The sequence below is a fragment of the Leucoraja erinacea genome, chromosome 25 (genome assembly GCF_028641065.1).
Source record: "Leucoraja erinacea ecotype New England chromosome 25, Leri_hhj_1, whole genome shotgun sequence".
In the NCBI taxonomy this organism is placed as follows: Eukaryota; Metazoa; Chordata; class Chondrichthyes; order Rajiformes; family Rajidae; genus Leucoraja; species Leucoraja erinaceus.
In genome coordinates this window covers 12,501,392-12,523,386 of record NC_073401.1, presented here as the reverse complement: position 1 = coordinate 12,523,386, position 21,995 = coordinate 12,501,392, and the positions used below count along the sequence as shown (strand labels likewise).

The following is a 21,995-nucleotide window of genomic DNA, read 5'->3' as shown; positions in this document are numbered from 1 at the left end:
TCCATGGGTTATATATTTATTATACACGATAGAATAGCTCATTCACATAATATCTACAACATTTTATAAAAAGATAGGAAGAATTATTATTAATGGACAGTTAGTTAAGTTTCAACAAAAATGACCTAGTACAAAATTATTGGTACAATTTACAAATGTTAGCACACCAGTTAACTTAAGCATACAATTCCACAGTCCATTTGATTCTAAAGGGTTGAAATTATTAAAGTCATATAAAATTATTAATTACGAATTAGTCTTCCCGCAGGTACTGTTCAGGTATTTCCTCATCATTTGTTGGTTGTATTGCAGTCCGCTGTGTGCCTTTAACTGAAGCCTCTTTCCCGGTTAGATTAATTTCTTCCACCTGAACTTCAGTCAATTTATCCTCAGCTTGCAGGGCCAATTGTTTTACCTCACCCACCTGACTCTGTGCCATCTGGATGTGTGTGTGCATAGCCACTGAGGCCAGATCTGCACCTGAGGAACAAAATGATAGGTAGGCTATTTAGAACACATTTGGCCCAAAGATTCATGGAAACTCTCACTCAAAATTTATTGTTATTGTAACATCGGGCAAAAGGTATAGAAGTGTGAAAACACACACCTCCAAATTCATGGAGAGTTTTCCCTCAGCTGGTGAACCATTCTAACCAACTAGAGAACAGTCCTGAGCTACTATCTACCTTATTAGAGACCCTCAGACCATCTTTGATCGGACTTTACCTTGCACGAATCGTTATTCTTTTTATCATGTATGTCTGTACACACAGGGTGGCTCGATTGTAATCATGTACTGTCTTTCCACTGACTTGTTAGCCCACAATGACAGCTTTGCACGTGATAATAAACTAAGTAGGGATAAATGGTCATAGAGTGAAAAACACAGTAACAAAATTGAGATTGAACCATTGCCAGGATCCTACAGAGTCACAAAGATGGAAATACAACCCTCTTTCTAATTGACAAGAGTAAACAGAATTCTACATGCACTGGGCATCTCAAAAAGCTAGAAGATTTAGGTTCAACTAATTTCCAACATGGCACAGGTTCACAAATTTACTCCTAAATAACTAAACCTCACCGGATGGTTGCTCTTAAACACACAAAACCTCAGATTGGAACGGCAAAGGCCTCCTCTGGTGTTGGGATTTTCATGCTGATACATTACAATTTGGTACCAAATCTTAACCTCATCCCATGCTATCAATTATGGTCCAAGCAAGTAGCTTATAGTCAAAAACACTATCAGCTCCAGAAGCCAACAATATTTCAAAAGCAGTTCCTCATTCTCACTGTAAGTGTGATTAAAATGGCTCTCATATTGATAGACTGACCAACTACACCAAGGGCACAAACACAATGGTACCATTAAACGTACCCATTTGTTCATGTAACATAATACCATAGAGAAACCTGCTACAAAAATCTCAAACTGTACCTAATCATTGTCCTTGTTTCTGATCCTATCCAGTCACTGTATTCACTAAAGTAGCAACAATAACTCATATTTAAATGTGTACTTACCCCTTCTTGGCAACAGAACAAATCACAGCTCTTCAGTGCAGCCAATCTGTTAGCAACTGGAGCAGTCCCCTTAAATATCCTTAATGATGGCAAAGCCCAGTATACATAAGTGACAAGACTCAGCTGCTTGTAATTATCAGGATAACAAGTGGACAATTTACATCAACCACTATCGTAACAAAGCCAGCCTTAAACAACATCATTTACTTCAGGTGATATCAAGAAACCAATGAAAGCACGGACAAAGCTAAAGCAAAAATCCAAGACAACACCCTTGTTCTGATACAAACTCTTATTCCAGCACTGCTGAAATAGCAGATACCTACACACCCTGTTCCCAAATGGCATGACAAACCCAATCTGACCAATTAACACCCCATCAATATACCTTCAAATCTCAGTAATAACCTGATGTTCAGCTCATTTTGCAATGGAATCATTCAGCTTCAGAACTCATTGCAGCCTCAATCAACTGGCTTTCAGAAGTGGTAGGGTTGTGGGATGGGAATTGGTGCGGGCCGAGACCAGGAGCAAGGCGAAGGATGAGATCAAACGGGTTATGGCAGCTATTGATAAAGTACGGAAATGGTAAGGGAGAAATTAAAAAAAACACTCGAAGGAAATAGATGTTTAACAAAAAAAGGGGGCCGGCGATTGCTCCGTGTCCGTGTCGGAGGAGGGGGGGGAGGATGGCTTGACCTCTTTCCCCCGACTCAGTCTGAAGACTGGTCTCGACCCGAAATGTCACCTATTCCTTTTGTCCAGAAATGCCGCCTGACCCACTGCATTTTGTGTCTATCCTCAGCCTGATATAGCAGAATCTCCCTGAATTAGCTTGACGCCATGACTGAAGTCAGTTACGGAAATGGCGCTGAAGATTACCCATCATCTACTACAGCTTTTTCGCGGAGTGAACCATCTTGCTCCGCTCCATGATCTTTGGTGGTAAAGGAGGAAGTCTCCACAGGTCAAAGACATGCATGGAACAAAAGGAAGATAGCTGTGTTTTCTGGGAGGCCAATCACCTTGGGGTTAGGGCAGGTTCTTCAGTTTAGCCTTCATCAGCTGCCTCTTCAATACTATTGCTTAATCACTAGATTGGAACTGGGATAGATACTAATGATTAAATAATTTTCAGTAAACCAGCATCTTCAGTTCCTGTGTACATAGTTTCCAGTTCCATTGAAACCCCTCAGGTAATGAACAAGTCTGAGCATGAATATTGCAAGACCAAGATGATACTCCAGTTTAGATCTATAAACAACTGCACTCCTCACCTCCAGTGCAATAGCAATTATATATGGGCAACAAAGACAACTTGCTAGGAATTAATTAAAACTACACTTTTCCAATAGCCAGATTCCCAATTTTTATTACCTTGCCATTGGTTATTGTGCATTCAGTTAGTTAGGCCCTTAACCCTGGAGATCTCTTGGCCTCTCTGCTTCTTCTGATCTGTGACTACCTGCCTCAATCTCTATGTAGATCAGCATCAAATTATTTGACAATGTTTTTTGGCAATGCATTCAATAAAGTTGAAGTTCCTAAATGCAATGGTTCCATCATATGTCTAAATTACTACTGACAGGTGTGTATCAAACATCTACTGTATAATAAGTTTCAAATCAAACTGCCTTTCAGCTCTAGCAAACCAATTCAATTCTGACCCCCCCCCCCCCAGTGGAGCTTGCATGCTCAATGACCACATGGGATGCTCTGGTTTCTTCCCAAATCCCAAAACATATGGGTTAGCAGGTTAGATGGTTCACTGTAAATTGTCTCAAGCAAGTGGAAGGATCTGGGCGAGTTGATGGGAACATGAGGCATAGATACGGTAGATAGTCAGAACCTTTTCCCCAGGGTGGGAATGTCCATTGCTAGAGGGCATTCGGATCAACAGCACTAGAATCACTTTATTGGGAAAAATGAGCGAGGAGTGGGATCACTGTGAACAGGCATAGACTCGATTGGCTGAACTGGCTTTGTTCGACGTCATAAGGAAATATGGAAATTCCTCAGCAACATTACATTTAATTTTACACGGTCCAGCTAGTTACACTACAAGTCAAATTGAAATATAATTTTTTTTTAATTACAAGAATTTTTCATTTAAATCATTTGCTAAAATAGAACATTTTATGAATTTGCATTAAATATCACACATCTGAACAAAGTGACTGTAGGATCACCATACACAATACCTGTTTGATATGCAGCCCCTGCTGCCATTTCGGACAGGTGGACTGCGGTCATCCACTTGGTCTCAAAGCCGAGATACTTCTCCTGCTTCTCCTTCACCTGCAATTGCCCAACAAAAGACATCACACATTATGAACATATAGAAATAATAACATACAATTGTATGCTTCATTGTAAAGACGTTTGGACAGGTACATGGATAGGAAAGATTTAGAGGGCAGGTGGGACTATGGCATCTTGGTCAGCATAGGCAACTTGGGCCGAAGGGTTTGTTTGTTTTCTCTTTCTCTCTATCACATACACAGAAAGTTGTGGTGGAAAGATGTTATTCATTGGGTGCATGCAGTCATCAGTTAGGACATTGAGTACAAGAGTCAGGGAGCCATGTGGAAGCTTTACAAGACTTTGTTTAGGCCGGTTTTACAATACCATTTGCAGTTCTGGTCACCACATTACATGTAGGTTGTGGAGGTTTTGGAGAGTGCAGAAGCGGTTTATAGAATGCCTAAATTAGAGGGTATTGGTGGTAAGGAAATATTGGACAGAGATGGATTGTTTTCTCTCGAGCGTCAGAGGCTGAGTGATAAAAGTTTATAAAATTATGAGGGGCATAGATAGGGTAATCTGTTAGAATCTTTATTCCCAGGATGGAAATGTCTGAACTAGAGGACAGTCTGAAGTGTTCCAATGCAAAGCATCTCTAGAGATGCTGCCTGACCCGCTGAGTTACTCCAGCATTTTGTGTCTATCTTATACAAGAGGGCATACATATGTTTTAGGTGAAAAGGGCAAAATTTAAAGGAGATGTGCAGGGCAAGGAGACATTCAAGAAGCTATGGACTTGGACCCCGATATACCATGTACAATATCGTACAAATGAGAGTGGGTTGGTGCAATTTTGTTCCCAACTTAAAAATGCATCAATTTTCAAATCAGATTGTCAAATACCATCGGCTATTGTGTACATAGAATACCACCGGCTAGATACATAGAATAACTAGTAAAGAAATAAAAATCTCTTCACAGTCAGAAATAAAGGTCTGGATAGAGGAAGATTTATCTTGGAGTAGATTATAATATGTGGAGAGCTTTGGTTAATGAAAGTGCAAAGCTGAAAGAGGGAAACATGTCCTGCCTGTAATGGTTTTAAAACATACAAATTTGAGATGACATTTTGAAAAGTACCTTTACACGAGCTTCGATTAGGATCTGCCAAATAGCACCTTCTTCCTTTTCACTTATCTGACCACGTAGACCATTATACCTCTTTTGAAGGGAGATCAGAATGTAGATTGCCTGGAACAGACAAACTTAATTCTTTAAAAAGTACACATTAAATCCAAGTTTCCTTAATCTAACAAAGAGCTATTTAGCTGTGTTTTGAATATTTGAAATTGTATTTTTAGAGTAACCTTACTCATTAAATACTGGTATTTCCATTTTAATTTTTGTTGAGTTTCATCTGTGTTGCAGATTCACTTGGCCAACTGACCTCCCAAATTCAGCAGACATAAACGGAAAACCTATCTTGTCAACCACCACAAAGAATGTAGGATGCAGCAAGTTTTATTACACAACTTCAATACAGGAATTTAAAAAAAACAGGCTCTACTGGCTTGTCATCTCCCATCAGAGTGAAAGGAAGTTTAAAATACTGAAAAGTACCACTGCTCTGGCCTGGAAAATGAAGGAAGCGGTGTAATGATAACCTCCAAGGGAGGAAAGACACAAGGATTGTAATTTTACTATTCTTACCCAAATATAAAGCAAAAATAAATATTTCACTGTACCTTAGTATATTCTATTAAAGCATCACTTAGTGCGAGAGTAGTTTGTGACAGAAAGGTATTGGCACCATCCGTAACCAATGACACTGCCCGTTTAATTAAATCTTCATGATTGAGAGATGTAGGTTGATGCTGTAGCAGGAAATACACCATTTTTAGAAACAACTCTCTCCACTTGGAAGAAGTGGCAGCAGCAATTTGTGAGAATTCAAAGCCAAACAAATAATCACATAAACAGTTCATTGTATAATATTTGAATGAAATAGTTTTATTTAGAAAATGGGATTGGCACAAATCACTGTTTTGGGCAACTGTATTTATGCTGGACCGTAAACTTAAATTTACAAAAATTATAGAATGATTAGATTTAGCAAATGTATCAATCGCAAACAAATTAATTAATTTAAATATCACACCACAAGTTAAAAAAAAATGTAATTGCCAAAAGATACCAATAGGTATGTGGGAGGGTTTAAAAAAAAATCTTTATTGGTTGAAATATCATTGGAACAAGAATATTCTTATGTTTAAAATATCAATATTCACCACCTGTAAGCAATGTTAGTCTTCTTCTAAGACGTGTGTCTTGCTGATAAAATTTGTTATTTCTAGACTGCATACATTATGTGTAATGTGACTGGATAACATCAGAGGTAGAAAAAAGCAATTGTTCAAATCAAACCACTTTAAAAGGACTAGTAAATGCAAGATATTGCTTTTAATTATGACCCAAAGTCATACGTGATAAATTTCTGCTGGAGTAATGCCTTGTTCAAAGATGCCAGAGTAAAATCCTATGCAACCACCCAGAGAAAGAAAATGGTGTTCTTATGATTACAATGGGGATTAGATGTTAATATGAATTCATAGTTATAGCACTATTGTCACCATAGGCAGCATGGTGGCGCAGCAGTAAAGTTGCTGCCTTGCAGCGCCAGAGACCCGGGTTCGTTCCTGACCACAGGTACTGTCTGTATGGAGTTTGTACATTCTCCCCATGACCTGCGTAGGTATTCTCTGGTTTCCTCTCACACTATAAAGATGTTTAGGTTTGTAGGCTAATTGGCATGGTAGAAATCGTAAATTGTCCCTAGTGTGTGTAGGATGGTATTAGTATGCAATGATCGCTGGTCGGCGCGGACTCGGTAGGCTGAAGGGCCTGTTTCCGCACTATCTCTAAACTGAACTAAATAACAAAACAATAAGTTTGCCACACAGCCCATTAAGTCTGCCCCACCATTTCAATATCATAGCTGATCTGCCACAGGTATCATCTCCTGCTCAGTGACAGCTAGGCACAGTTGACCAGAGAGGATGATGAGAAAGAATGTAAAAATTATAAATTTGGGGGCTGTAAGAGGGGGAAATCTCACAAATGAACGTTCAACAAAATTCAGTCCCATTGGAAATGAACAAAATGTCATACTGTGCTAATGGAGAGAGAACTGCCAATATTACAGCAAAGCTGTTTTTTTTTTGTTAATTTATTGTATTTTGATTATACATTATCTGCATGTTATTACATTTACATGCCTGCTAAGCTGCAGCAAACAAGAATTTCATTGTTCTATTGTCAATACATACGAGAATTAAACCCTCTTGACTTGCGGCCCTTGCACTTTTTTATCTGCACATTCCCTATAGCACTATGCTCTGCACTCTCTCCGTTTACATTCTCTTTGTAAGTTTCCTCCACTTCATGTGTATGGTTTCATGGTCCTCACGTATGGTATGATTAGCCTGGATTACGCAAAATAAGATATTTCACTGTAGGTGATAATAATGCCAAGATATCCAACTGGACTTCTTCCAAACATTAAACTTCGGTAACGTCAGAGAGAACCATTCAAGGGTCTGAACTACTTGTAGAAGCAAAACACAAAGTGCTGGAGGCATTTAGCAGGCCAGTCAGAAGGGAATGAACAGAAGATATTTTGTCCAGCACTTTGTGTTTTACTCATGAGTTCAGCATCTGCAGTGAATCAACGTTGCAACTCCTATGCTTTTTGTTTGTTCTGCTTTTCACGGACTTGCTTCCTCAATCAGACACAATTTCATTTCACTGCTTATCAGCTCACAACAACATCCTATTAACAAGGTAGATCCAAATCATATGTTCCGCACGCCTAAAGTGTTTGAGGGATTTGATTTTGACGTTTGATTTTGAGAGCCAAAACTACAGACGAGTTTTGAATGCTGCCCCAGGCCACTTGTTGCCACTTGACGACTGTGGGAGAAGCACCTTGGAAGGGTCATCACAGGATGACGCGGCCCGCAGTCAGTGTACCTGTACAATGGGGACAGCGGCCAGCGTTGCTCCCAGCCCCAGCGCCACTTGCTGCCATCTTCCAGCGGGGATCGTGCCGTGGGACAAGGCCGAGGGGAAGCACCTAGAACAGGACAGAAACAAGCACGGATGATGGAGCTGCAAGTCGGGGCTTCCACCCTCGGGAACCGGCGCCCCCCCCCCCCCCACACACACACCCACACACACACACAAAGCGAGGGGTGGTGGCTGGTGACGGGGGGGGGGGGGGGGCGCGCGCCGGCTGCTCACCTGCTCCAACGGCTGCAGCGACGCAACAGCGCGCGGAACGACGCGGCCATTTGTCCCCGTCGCGTGCGACGTCACCGCGTCACCGCGTCGCCGTTTAAAAGGCCGGTCACGTGGTCGGGAGGGCCTGCTGTCAGCAGACTTCCCTTTAAATAGTTCATAGAAACATAGAAATTAGGTGCAGGAGTAGGCCATTCGGCCCTTCGAGCCTGCACCGCCATTCAATAGGGTGATTTCACCAAAGGTCAAATGAGCGTAGATCCCCCCTCACGTGACCGAAAATTTTAACTGGAGGACATCTCTCAGTTTGGTACATGTAAGTGAATGGGGAAACACGCACTTTCCCACCCGTTAAAAACTATTTTCCCTCTCTGATGAAAAGCGAGCCCATATTCCCATATTTTGGAAACATAGAAAATAGGTGCAGTTCCCTCTTGTAATTAGTAGAGGCCATTTTCGCTGTGCCCGGTTCGACTAGCCAGAAAATTTGCACCGTCATTCTTACATGTACCAAACTGAGAGATGTCCTCCAGTTAAAATTTTCGGTCACGTGAGGGGGGGATCTACGCTCATTTGACCTTTGGTGAAATCACCCTATATGATCATGGCTGATCCAACTCAGTATCCTGCACCTGCCTTCTCTCCATACCCCCTGATCCCTTTAACCACAAGGGCCACATCTAACTCCCTCTTAAATATAGCCAATGAACTGGCCTTAACTACATTCTGTGGCAGAGAATTCCAGAGATTCAACACTCTCTGTGTGAAAAATATTCCTGCTTTCTCTGCCCATAACCTTTGACATTTTTACTAACCAACAATCTGTCATTCTCCACTTTAAAAATACCCAACGACTTGGACTTCTCAGCTGTCGGTAGAAACGAATTCCACAGACTCATCACCCTCTGACTGAAGAAATTCCTCCTCATATCCTTTCTAAACATGTTATGCTATGAATCCTATGTTCAATGACAATCGGTGTTGCGTTAATTTGTGTCAGTAAGGGCAGAAATGGGCATAGTGGTATCAGTAGGTGATCGTTTGATGCCAGATAAACCTAATGTAAATACTGCATGGAAGTGTTCGGCCCAATTTCCCAAAGGATGCAGCTTCACTTCACTGATCACTCAATTTGACCCAGCCTGCACTTTCATGTGTGATTTGCACATAAAAACAAGCACTTTTCAAGCATGTTACATCTGCAATCCCTGAAAACTCAAATTGTTAACTGAAATGCATTAACGTATATTTTTAAAATGATTTAATTGTGATTAAAATTATTTTTGATGCAAAATAAAAAAAATTTATATTGAGTGTAGCAGTTGGGATGTATGTGGCAATTGTACAAAATGAAAACTAAAACTAAAAACTAAAACTAAATGTTAGTGAGGCCACTTTGGAGTATTGTGTGTCATTTTGGTAACTAGGAAGGATGTCATTAAGCTGGAAAGAGTGCCAAGAAGATTTACAAAACTATTGCCAGGACGCGAGAGCCTGAGTTCTAGGCAGAGATTGGGCAGGCTAGAACTTTACAGCTTAGAGCGTAGGACTCTGAGGGATGAACTTATATAGGTGTATAAGATTGTGAGAGGCAGAAATAAGGTGAATGCACAGTCCTTTTCCCTGGGAAAGAGAATCAAAAACTAGATGGTAGAGGTTGAAGGTGAAAAGGAAAAGATTTAAAAAGGACTGAGGGCCAATTTCTTCACTCAGAGAGTGATGTGTATATGGAACGTGCTGACAGAGAAAGTGGTTGAGGCAGGTACAATAGCAACATCTACAAGACACTTGGACAGATATATGGTTTGGAAAGTGTTGGAAGGACATGGGCCAAATGTAGGCAAATTAGACTAGAATTGGGCCAAAGGGTCTGTTTCCATTCTGGATTGCTCGATTACTATAAAAATTCAGTTAGAAATCAAAAGAAAGAGGGAAAACCATCACAAAAGTTAATCATACTTGCTCTCATTATTTGGTATTTTTAAAATGCACTGCTCTTTATATAACTTCTTCCCTTAACCTTTCTCCAAATCGGTTGACAGAGGTGACTCCCATTGATTATGTGTTAATTGACAGCAGTAGAATCCTCTGTGCAAACAGCTGTGAGGAGCCCTGAAATTCAAAAGACTGTCCCCTGGTGAGCAAGACATGAACAGGCTTGTTCAAGTCTACATTTCACAAATAATAGGACTGAGATAATTCAACATGATTTTTTTAATTAAAAATTAACACATAAGTTTTATCTGAGGCAGAATACAAAACTGCTCTGATACAGAATTGGACATGTATGCTTATTATCAATGGCAGAATCCAATGTTTTTTTCATAATTTAAGCAGCTGATTAAGTTAAATTTACAAACCTCAAATAAAAACAAGTTTAACCTCCTGTGAGGATATGAGATCTTGGAAATTCTCCTTGCTTTACATGAATATATTATGATCAATAAAGGAGTTCCAGGAATGTATCCTGACCCCATTCCTGGATCCTCCTGATGTCATAGAGTCATGAAGCATTAAGAAGTGGTTCTAAAACTGGACTGCACACATTGAACGACACAGCACATTGGTCCACTATGGGACTGTGATGGCTAAATAATATGAAGACAATTTAGTTAGAGAATCTTTTTCCAAAAAAGTAAAATAAAATACATATGTCTTTGGCTGCCCTGGCTATGCCCTTAGAAATCCCTGAAACAAGCCCAGGTCTTTAACAGGAGTAGCCCCTGACATTCTTGGGCATTTATGGTGGGGGGAGTAATTTATCAAGAGTGAACAAGCTTTTAGTTTAGAGACACAGCATGGAAACAGACCCTTCGGCCCACCGGGTCCATGCCGACCAGCACATTAACACCCACTATGGACATTTTTTACATTTACCAAGCCAATTAACCTACAAACCTGTAGGTCTTTGGAATGTGGGAGGAAACCGTAGATATCGGAGAAAACCCATGCAGGCCACGGGGAGACCTTACAAGCTCCGTACAGACAGCACACGTAATCGGGATTGAACCCGGGTCTCCGGCGCTGCATTCGTCGTAAGGCAGCAACTCTACCGCGGCGCCACTGTGACTGCTCATTTCATTCAGTAAGAATGGGGAGCACTGGCACGGATTGGAAGATAATAGAGTATGTTGAGATATTCATAGCTGTGATTTTTAGAACTGAGGAAATATGCAGGGAATTACCAATGAAATACAGAGAACACCTCACATTTACTCTGGGTCAGTAGTCCCCCTAGATACATTAATTAGGTTTACATTTCTTTTTGTCTACAATGTTGGTAATTTCCCATTAATTTTAAACTTGCATAATCATAAAACTTTCAAAGCAAAATTATCTTTCTTGATGTGGCTGCAGCTGCAACTTATCCGATGTGGACCCAAAGTGACAGAAGTTTAGCGGGAAAGAATAAATAATTAGTTTGGATTTCTTTGTAATTAGTAAGGTTATTCTACAAAGTGCCTGGGGACGTTTTTCATATCAAAGGTGTAACATGATTGTAAGGTGTTGTCTGACAATGTTGTCTGACAATATTTATTGTTGATGTTTCTACTTTAATTGAACACCATAGCACTAAAGCTAGTCAGGGGCCATCTGAATTATTAAAAACCTGCTGAACAAAGACAAACCAATAATGTTTTGTTTTGACTTTTAGAGGTCAAACTGATAATAATCATCTGCCAATATTGAAGAGTTCAATAGATTTTTATGCTGAGTCTCTGTTTACTGTAAGCACATTAAAACAATTGTCAATCATCATACTCAGTACATGCTGTCAGGGCTAGGTTCGCTTTAATATTGCCTGTTCCAATGGTATTCTGTTGAAGTCACGAGAATACATATTGATCACTTGTCCCAAGACTTTTGCTTGTGGCCCAGATATTCCATAAAACATGGAATGTCGTATAGCCTTGCGTGAAGTTTACTTCAATGGTCCCATCCAATTCAGTGTTCTGATTTAAGATTTATTCACCAGTTAAGCCATTATTTAAAAAACTGGCCAGGCAACATTTATGGAAAGAGAAAACTTTCTTGACGCATAGAAAACATTTTGGATTCCTTCCTGTTGAAATTCTCTGAAGCGGTTGGGCACAGGGGTTTGCTCTGAACCAGAAGAATTGGTCGATAGATTGTAATGTTGCGAAACAGCTTGCAAAATAATAACAATGATGCTAGAATATAATTCTTTCGAACCCTGATCTCGCTTGTTAGACTATTACCAAGTATTTGGCCCTTTGGACATATACTGCAAATGAATGTTGGTCATAAAGCAGAGCATAGAAGGCACGCAGTTTTAAAGCACAATCCTAGAACAAGCGACGGAAAACAAAACCTTTCAAGTTTCTTAGCGAACAGCAAAAATACTCACTCATACTCAGTGCTAGAGTAAATGCGAGCTAACCTGGTCTATGTTGATACATGCACTTTACGAATTAAAATGCAAATCTGTTTCATGCAGAATAAAATATCGCTAAATATTGCTCATAAAATATAATATAAAGTAACTATTAAAAAGTAAGCCCTTCGTCTTTATTTGAAAGATAAACTAGTTGTGGGTGTAGACTTGTTATACAGCTTTCCAAAGCAAATACTGCAGTGTATAATGTAAAAGTATATTTGCTATGAACACCGTATTTTCTCTGGTATACTATGACAATGACGCACTGCATTGCACAGTATCTGTTTAGAGCTAACACGTTAATTACAATTGACGAGCTGAAATAGTGGCAAAGATGGAAATAGACCTCACTGAGAATGTAAATATTATTTTAGGGTTACCAAGAAATGTGAACGGCTTGGTTCAGCCTTGGATAGTGGATGGTGAGAGGGGAGAAATGAACGAGTAGGGAACAGAATTTTTAGTGAAGAACAAATATAGCAGTTTCACCTCTCGTATAGTACTGAACGTCAGACCAAGCAATCGGACAATTGAATAACAGCAGAAGGCGAAGGAAAGATGGTGCTGCGGTGTTATTGGGTGTACATATAGAAACTGGTGCGAGGTTGTTAGTGGATAATGCTGGACATCGTACAGGTAAGAAAGCAAGATGGAATCCAAGTTGAGTTTTGCTGGTGAGGTGGGCGCCTGTCATAAAGGCGAGGAAGGGGGAAAGGGGGAAATAAGGTGATTGCGGGACTGTGGCTGGACATATACCACTGGAGTCAATTTTGCTCCCAGAGAGCGAGAGATGCCCGGTTCTCCCGTTTTAATCGTTGACACACGTCATTATAATCTGTGGTAGACATAAAATGCTGGAGTAACTCCGCGGGACAGGCAGCATCTCTGGAGAGAGGAATGGGTGACGTTTCGGGTCGAGACCCTTCTTCAGACCCTTCTCCTTGAATGACCCGCAGCTCATTAAAATCTGTATCCTTCTATTCTATCGTTAACAGATAAACTTCGAGCCGCCGTGTGACTTGATGTTCATTATCAAAAGCCCATCATTAAGTCCCAGTATTGTGCCGCTAAAGTCAAGTGAACTCAAGATGAAGAGATTTAAGATAAAACTACTAGTTAATTTCAGAAATTAATTTGACGGCAGCGTATAAAAGAGTTCGATGCTTACAGCTTAATGAGAAATTATAACATCAAAAAAAATTGTAAACGAATTTTCAACAATGGTTTTGGAATTTGTTATTTTTAATAATTAATCTTTTCGAGTTGTCACTTTTGCGTTAAACTTGTTTGCAGGAGTAATGTTTTGCCTTGCTGTTGTGTTTTTAATAAAAGTTCTCGTTCACCTTTACCGTCCTATTTTACGTGACAAAATCTGTGGTTTGGTTACATCCCCGTCTCTCTTCTATTGAGTGTGCAATAAACCCTTGCAAGCAAACATCATCCCGGAGAGCAGTGTTTATTACTTGAGATATTTTGTTTTATTCAGAGCGGAACACATGTATACAATAATAACTAATGCCATAGCAAAAATCAAGATTATATGAACAAATATACCAGAAAAGAATACACGCACGGGTTGCTTATGCTTATATTATGTGATCATTCTTTGCAAACAAATTTATTTCCTGGATATTAGGCGGGGTTTCTCATTTGTTAAATGCTTTGCATATATCTTAATTCGAAGCATTTCCTCTCGCTAATGGATCATTTAACGACTAGTAGGTAAGTTGTCCATCCGGCTATCACCAAAGCCCCCAATAAAACGGTGTAACTGAAGAGCACGAAGGTGAGGAGTTCTTTCAGCACCCGCAGGTAGTGGACAGCGAAGCGCTCCGCCTGGACCGTGCTGCCAGCCATGGTCGACTGTTCCCGGAAAGAGCAGACGCACCACACGGCTCTGTCAGCGTCAGTCACTCCTCTGTACAGAAACAACTCAAAATGTAACGCGCGGTTAAATAACATGACCATACATGTCCGTGTTATTACTGAAGGCAAAGTCAGGCGATCATTTAAAATGCAAGAGCTTCACATTAAAGAAAAACTCTAAAACATTTACTTACGCGAAGATCACTCCAGTCACCTTTAAACTGATGTTAGTGTCATGGCGAGACTGGAAGACTGAATGCGTTTATTTTTCTCATGGTCGTATTGGGACATCAATAACTTCTAAATGGTGCGGGATGTTTTATCATAAATATTTAATACAGTGCAGGCTTCCTCCGCCTGAGCTTTCACTTAGCTTTGGGGGTTAGTCTCAAGCTTTATGCTTACAGACAGAGGAAACCAGCAGAAGTAGTTATTGTGCCGTAACAACTGTCTAATTTACAGCGATTTTCATCGATATATTTTGAGGATACATTGTTATCTTTTCAATTCGATGGTATTGATGGAGGGTGAAGCCAGTTGTTGCCACGCTGCCAAAATATAGAGAATACGAGATGAGAAATATATAATGAACATCGATATGAGAAATCAAAATTGAAGTAAAATGGACCCTCCCCCACCATTTACAAAAGCTCCCTAACATTGCCCATAGCTCTTTGAGAGATAGTTTATTTTCTGCTAACTAGCGTGGATTTCAGGTTGTTGGTGTAAAAGGTGTTGCCAGAGTTTATTCATAAAACTCTACCCCCAAACTGTTGGTTGTACTTCGATTCAATTGGAATTTGTACCCCACCTGAGGAAGCCGGGGGAGGGGGACAAATTGCATTAACAGATATCTCAAGCTCCCTGGAAATAACGGGGGGGGGGGGGTTACTCAAACATAGAGGAAACCGTTTTGGTGAATTGCTTTGGAATTATTTCACAATGAAAAGCGACGTTTTTATCAGAATGATTGCCACCAAGATGACCGATATAGTTCAACCCGTCACTTATTTCCAAACTCTCGCTCTCTTCCTCCGCCCTGGACCAACAATTCCTGTGGCAGACTCTCGCTTGCCGGGAATTCATTCAGGGCCTTAACTTCTGTGCATTATAAAACATTTAAAATTAACGAAATGAAATACATTTATATTTTTTGCCACTTTCTAAACTATTGAGGACTAAAATACAGAACTTTATAAATCGCAGTTAGTTGTCTCTCCGCTGCATCAATGAGTGCTGGGGAACTCAGCGGGTATTAGGCAACATCTGTGGAGGGGATGGACAGACTAGGTTTCGAGTCGGGACCCTTCTTCCCCAATGGGGTAGCGCTAAGCCCTCGCCGTTCTCGGTGCCTCCCTGTTTTATTCCCCCCCAGATGAAACGGCCAACTAAGCGCCAACATCTTACCTTCAACGGTACAGTTGAGCTTCGAGGGGATACAAATCCTGCCTCGCTCGGCAGATGACGAGGCTCACTCTCCTCCAGTTGTTTTTGCAAAACGGATGCAATAGGTGTGGCCGCCGGCTCTAAAGTGTTTACACCTAACGGAAACCTCAAGCTCCCCGGAAATTACAGGGAAAAGACCCCCAACACAGAGTCAACTGCTTTGGAATTATTTATCAGTGGGAAAAGTCCCGTGTTATCAGCCCCAAACCAAAACGGGGAATTCAACGGAAAACGCTAGAAATACTCGGGGCAGTCGGGGCGTGTAAGGCCACATAGATTAACAACAAACACTATGCTGACAGCGCCTATTATTGTGGTAACAAGATGTTAACCTTATATATAATACAACTCAATAAAATCATTTATTTGTGGAGTATTAACAATACAGAACTGGCCCAGATGCACCTCTTGGACATTGGACTCTCATCTCTGGCTCAACAGTAGACAATAAGATCAAATTTAGTAAGTGAACACATTCTGTTTTATATCATGTACAGAATACTTCGTAGTGTTCTCTCGAAAAACGAATCATTTTTTCGCTATTTAGTTACAGTAAATCCCGAAATTCGCACACGCGGCGTATTTTTGCAAGTGTAAAACACACGACTTGTTTATTCTTACACAGCGAGTTTCCAGTGTAGTTCGGTTTCGCGGACTTACCGGATTCGCATGGAAATGAACCAGGACAGTTACCGGTGTACGGGAGGACCAAGAGAAAACTTGAGGAAAAACAGCGAACACAAGTCAGGCACGAATTGATATTTCATCAATCCTGGATCAAACTGCTCTGGCAACAGGCACATTATCCCCTACCAACCAGAAGCAAATGGGCTTCTAATCCAATCAGGATTTCCTGCTATCAAATCATTGCCTCGTCCACTGCTGTCTTCAGAGAAAACAGGCTATTAACGAGCTGATCAGGAAAGCTATTAGTGGTAATTGCTCCTCTAGAGACAAAGTCCACTCGAGGCCGACTGCTCTCTTGCTGTTTAGTAAACCCAAGTTATGGTTTTATGGCATAAAAAGGAAAATAAAATGCGCATTATGGAATTGTCCAGATAACAGAATGAGCCAATTTAATCACATGACATGACATCACAATCTGGTTTGGGAACTGCTCGGCCCAGGACAAGAAGGCTCTACAGAGAGTAGTGCGTTCGGCCGAACACACTATGGGAACTACACTCGCCCCCCTGCAGGAACTGTACATCAGAAGGTGCAGATCCAGAGCCAGCAACCTTATGGGGGACCCCTTCCACCCCAGCAACAGACTGTTCCAGCTGCTTTGGTCAGGCAAACGCCTCCGCTGTCATGCTGTGAAAACAGAGAGGATGAGGAGTTTCTTCCCAGAGGCCATTAGGACTGTAAACTCTTTTCTCACCAGGGACTAACTTACTGTACCAATTTACTGTTGTGTTATGTCTTTTTAAAATTGCTGTTTTTTTCTCTCATAAATATGTAATTACTGTTCTATTCTGTTTTGTAGTTTTTTTTTGCACAATCCACAAACATTGCCACTTTTCATTTCACTGCACATCTCGTATGCGTATGTGACAAATAAACTTGACTTGACATCGTCCAAACGTGCTGTCTTTCCACCCACGCCTGCATCACTCATGAATTTTGCTGAGCATTTGCTGCACATCTGGCCATGATTTTCCACCCTCAGAGCCCCAGTCAATTCCCACAACCTCTCCACCATTTCCAAGTGGATTTGCCCATTTGAAATACAGACATGATGGATCCCCAATACAACTCCTCTCAGCCTTGACATACAAGAGGAAACCAAGCTCCAGTACATTGGGAAAGATGGTGAAGCAGGCGATAAGCTGCCTTTGGCACGGCTCAACATATTAGAAAACCTGGAGACACGGGGAACATAGAAACATAGAAAATAGGCGCAGGAGTAGGCCATTCGGCCCTTCGAGCCCGCACTGCCATTCAATATGATCATGGCTGATCATCCAACTCAGTAACCCATACCTGCCTTCTCTCCATACCCCCTGATCCCCTTAGCCACAAGGGCCACACTAACTCCCTCTTAAATATAGCCAATGAACTGGCCTCAACTACCTTCTGTGGCAGAGAATTCCACAGATTCACCACTCTCTGTGTGAATTTTTTTTTTCTCATCTCGGTCCTAAAAGTTTTCCCCCTAATCCTTAAACTGTGACCCCTTGTTCTGGACTTCCCCAACATCGGGAACAAACTTCCTGCATCTAGCCTGTCCAACCCCTTAAGAATATTGTAAGTTTCTAAGACCCCCCCCCCCCCTCAATCTTCTAAATTCTAGCGTGTACAAGCCAAATCTATCCAGTCTTTCTTCATATGAAAGACCTGCCTTCCCAGGAATCAGTCTGGTGAACCTTCTCTGTACTCCCTCTATGGCAAGAATGTCTTTCCTCAGATTAGGAGACCAAAACTGTACGCAATATACTCCAGGTGTGGTCTCACCAAGACCCTGTACAACTGCAGTAGAACCTCCCTGCTCTTATACTCAAATCCTTTTGCTATGAATGCTAACATACCATTTGCTTTCTTCACTGCCTGCTGCACCTGCATGCCAACTTTCAATGACTGGTGTACCATGACCCAGGTCTCATTGCATCTCCCCTTTTCCTAATCGGCCACCATTCAGATAATAGTCTTCTTTCCTGTTTTTGCCACCAAAGTGGATAACCTCACATTTATCCACATTATACTGCATCTGCCATGCATTTGCCCACTCACCCAACCTATCCAAGTCAGCGTGCAGCCTCCTAGCATCCTCCTCACAGCTAACACTGCCCCCCCAGCTTCATGTCATCCGCAAACTTGGAGATGTTGCATTCAATTCCCTCATCCAGATCATTAATATATTGTAAATAGCTGGGGTCCCAGCACTGAGCCCTGCAGTACCCCACTAGTCACTGCCTGCCATTCTGAAAAGGATCCGTTTACTCCTACTCTTTGCTTCCTGTCTGCCAGCCAGTTCTCTATCCACATCAATACTGAACCCCCGATACCGTGTGCTTTAAGTTTGCATACTAATCTCTTATGTGGGACCTTGTTGAAAGCCTTCTGGAAGTCCAGAAAGTCCAGCAGGCAGATGCTGAAATCTTGAACAAAACAAAATCTGCTGGAGAAACTCAGCAGGTTCGGCAGCATCTGTAGAGGGCATGGACAGGGACGTTTAGGATTGGGTCTTCAGACTGATTGGGAGAGGATGGCGACGAGGTAAAGCCTAGCAAATGATTGGGGGGGGGGGGGGGGGGGGGGTGAAATTGGCACCCTGGTGGAGTCAGTGACAAATGCTAGATGTGAAAAAGAGACAAAGGGGTGTCAAGTAAGGAGAGGTGTGACATGTTAAACCAGAGGGATGGATTTGGGTGGAAGGGTTGCAGAGGGAAAAGAGAAATGAGGGACTTGGGGTCCAGAGATGAGTCGAAGAAGGGACAAGGAAGTGATATTAGAAAACCTACTCACACCGTAGGTGCAGCATCAGTTAACTAGGTTGACAGAACACATCTCTTCAGTTCTGGCAGCTTAGCATCCAATTTTGAACTCATGCCAATGCTTGTGCAAGATATGTCGAATATAATGGATGCACAATAAGCTACAAATGTTGGAATCTTGATCAGACCAGTGCTGGAGGAACATATATTGGTAATATAGATATAACAATGGTATACCTATATTACCAGGTATAGGTATGGCACAGAAATGAGCTCCCACCAGCCCAAGTCCACACCTTCCCAACAATTGTTCAAACCTCATGGTCAACATCCCCATCATCCCAGGCGCGCATTCAGACACATATTGGCAATGTGAAGGCGGCAATCGTCCCTGCATCCCCTTTGGGAAGAACGATCCAGACTCTTTACCTTCGTGTATTTTAAGCAATTTGAGTACGTTTTTGTTGTTTGCCATCCTGCCACAATGGTCATGATTTTCCAGCCCACTGGTAATATTGGGCTTGCCTTGGATACATAACACACTGCCCCTTTAAATCATTAACATTGATTGTAGACAATAGGGGCCCCAGCAGCCAGATTTTCCATAGCCCACTAGTAACTTGCTGTATTGTACATTGACAATGACCTACTTGGTGATTCGTCATTTAACCAATCTTCTTTCATGCATTTATAATAATCCCAAGGACGCCATCAATCACAAGTCACACATAAGAATCTAAGAACGTTAAGAAACAAGACCCGTTTCTCCTTAATGTACTTACAAAATCACTGGCTCCTTTTTTTGCCCTCTTAATTTTCTTCTAAAATGTGTCCCTCAATCACCTCTTCTCCAGGAATACACTTGATCCCAGCTGCCTATAGCCAGAGCCTCAATATCTCTCACATCCAAGGGTCCTTATTCCTGCCTTCCCTCCAACAGGAATATGTATACCTTGAACTCTCACGCTTTTAAAAGCCTCCCATTTTCTAGATATTCCTTTGCCCACAAATAATCTACTCCAATCGACTTTTGCAAATTCCTGTCTAACACCATCAAAATTGACCTTGCTACAAATTAGCACTATACCTTGTTGACCAGCCCCTACCTTTTCTATAAGATTTTAACGCTAATGGATCTATGGTTGCTTGTCCCAAGTGCTCACCCACTAACATCTCAGTCACTGGCCCTGCCTTATTTCCTAAGAGTAGGTCAAGCTTTGCTCTCTCCCGAGAAGGAGCCTCAAGATATTGCCTGAGGAAGCTCAACACACTTGACAAATTCCACCCTGTTGATTATTTGGGGATCTATAGTACAATTCCCATTTCCCAAGTCATTGCCAAAAATCAATCTAGTGAATCTACATGATATTGCCTCTATCTCATATCCTTCTACAAGCATGGAGAAAATAACTACAAATGCTAAAACCAGGCAATATGCAAGGTCTCAATAAGCTGCACAACTCCAGTACGACTCTCTTATTCTTGTACTCCAATCCTTTCAAAGGTCAGCACTGTATTTGTCTTCCTAGTTCACAAGACCTGTTATCGAATGATGTTGAATATCCAAACCCCCATCCCGCTAGTTTCATCATTAATTATAACTAGTCAAACATACTTAGCCATTGAACATTTCCTAGCTGGCGTGTCATCACTTGCTCAATACTAAATTCTAGCATTTTCTCCAACTATTGTGAACAAGTTAACTGGACTGTACTTCCCAATTTTCTCTCCCTCAAATAGTAGCTTTAGATCCACCATAATTGTCTTTGTAGTCACAATTTTTTCATCTGATTTCCTATCCTTTCCATGACCAAGTCTGCCCATTTCGCCACTTTTAAGAGAAATAGTCTCACCTCACATGCTGTTAAAATCTTAAGACATAGAACAGTACAGCACAAGAACAGGCTTTTTGGCCCACGATGTATGTGCCAAACATGATGCCAATACCGTATCAAGCAGCGCAGTGGTAGAGTTGTTGCCTTACAGAGACAGAGACCCGGGTTCAATCCTGACTACAGGTACGGTCTGTACGGTGTTTGTACATTCTTCCAGTTTTCTCTGGGAGTTCCGGCTTCCCCCACACTCCAAATGTGTGTAGGATAGTGTTAGTGTGTGGGGTTCACTGGTTGGATCCGACTCGGTGGTCCAAAGAGCCTGTTTCTGCACTGTATCTCCAAACTAAACTAAACCATCTCATATCTGCCAGCACATAATCCATATCCCTATGCCTTTCCAAAAGCCTCTTAAACGGCACCATCATATCTGCCCCAACCACCAACCCTGGCAGCACGTTCCAGCCATTCACCAACCTGTGTGTAAAGGTTGCTCTGCACATTCCCTTTAAACTTTGCCCCTCTTCAGCCACTGTAAGACTCCATTATATCAGGATTCCTCTGACCAGCCAAATGTATGCAACCAAACCCATGTTCAAATTTCTATCAACTCTCTTTACATCAGATCTCCTGCAACCAATTAATCTGCATTCATACTGTGCATTCCAAACCTTAATCACTCTAAAACTCTATGCCTCTCTCCACGGAGAGGATCCGTGGAGAGAGGCATAGCGGAGAGGTCAGTATGGCGGTCGATGATGGCGCTGACCGACAGAAGAGGATGGACATGCGGAAGTGAGGACGCCACTGCCAGGAGAAGGAACAAAGAAGGACCCTGCGTGGGGGGGGGGGGGGAAACAAAGAGGGACCTGGGCGACTATTTGCATACGTTGGGTTTGCAAGCAAAGAATTTCACTGTGACTTGTCACATGTGACTATAGAATATTCAAT

The 21,995-nt window shown here is 41.6% G+C and overlaps 1 protein-coding gene across 1 annotated transcript; it reads right to left on the bottom strand.

Moving 5' to 3' along the window:
- Nucleotides 1–8,174, bottom strand: LOC129709389 (diablo IAP-binding mitochondrial protein-like). Its single transcript, XM_055655709.1, has 6 exons — nt 8,071–8,174; nt 7,801–7,903; nt 5,517–5,645; nt 4,912–5,022; nt 3,729–3,825; nt 1–480 (listed from the first exon to the last, which is right to left on the bottom strand). The coding sequence occupies exons 1-6, from the start codon at nt 8,118–8,120 to the stop codon at nt 254–256; spliced, it is 717 nt and encodes a 238-aa protein (XP_055511684.1). The 5' UTR covers nt 8,121–8,174; the 3' UTR covers nt 1–253.
- Between the last annotated feature and the right edge of the window lie 13,821 nt (nt 8,175–21,995).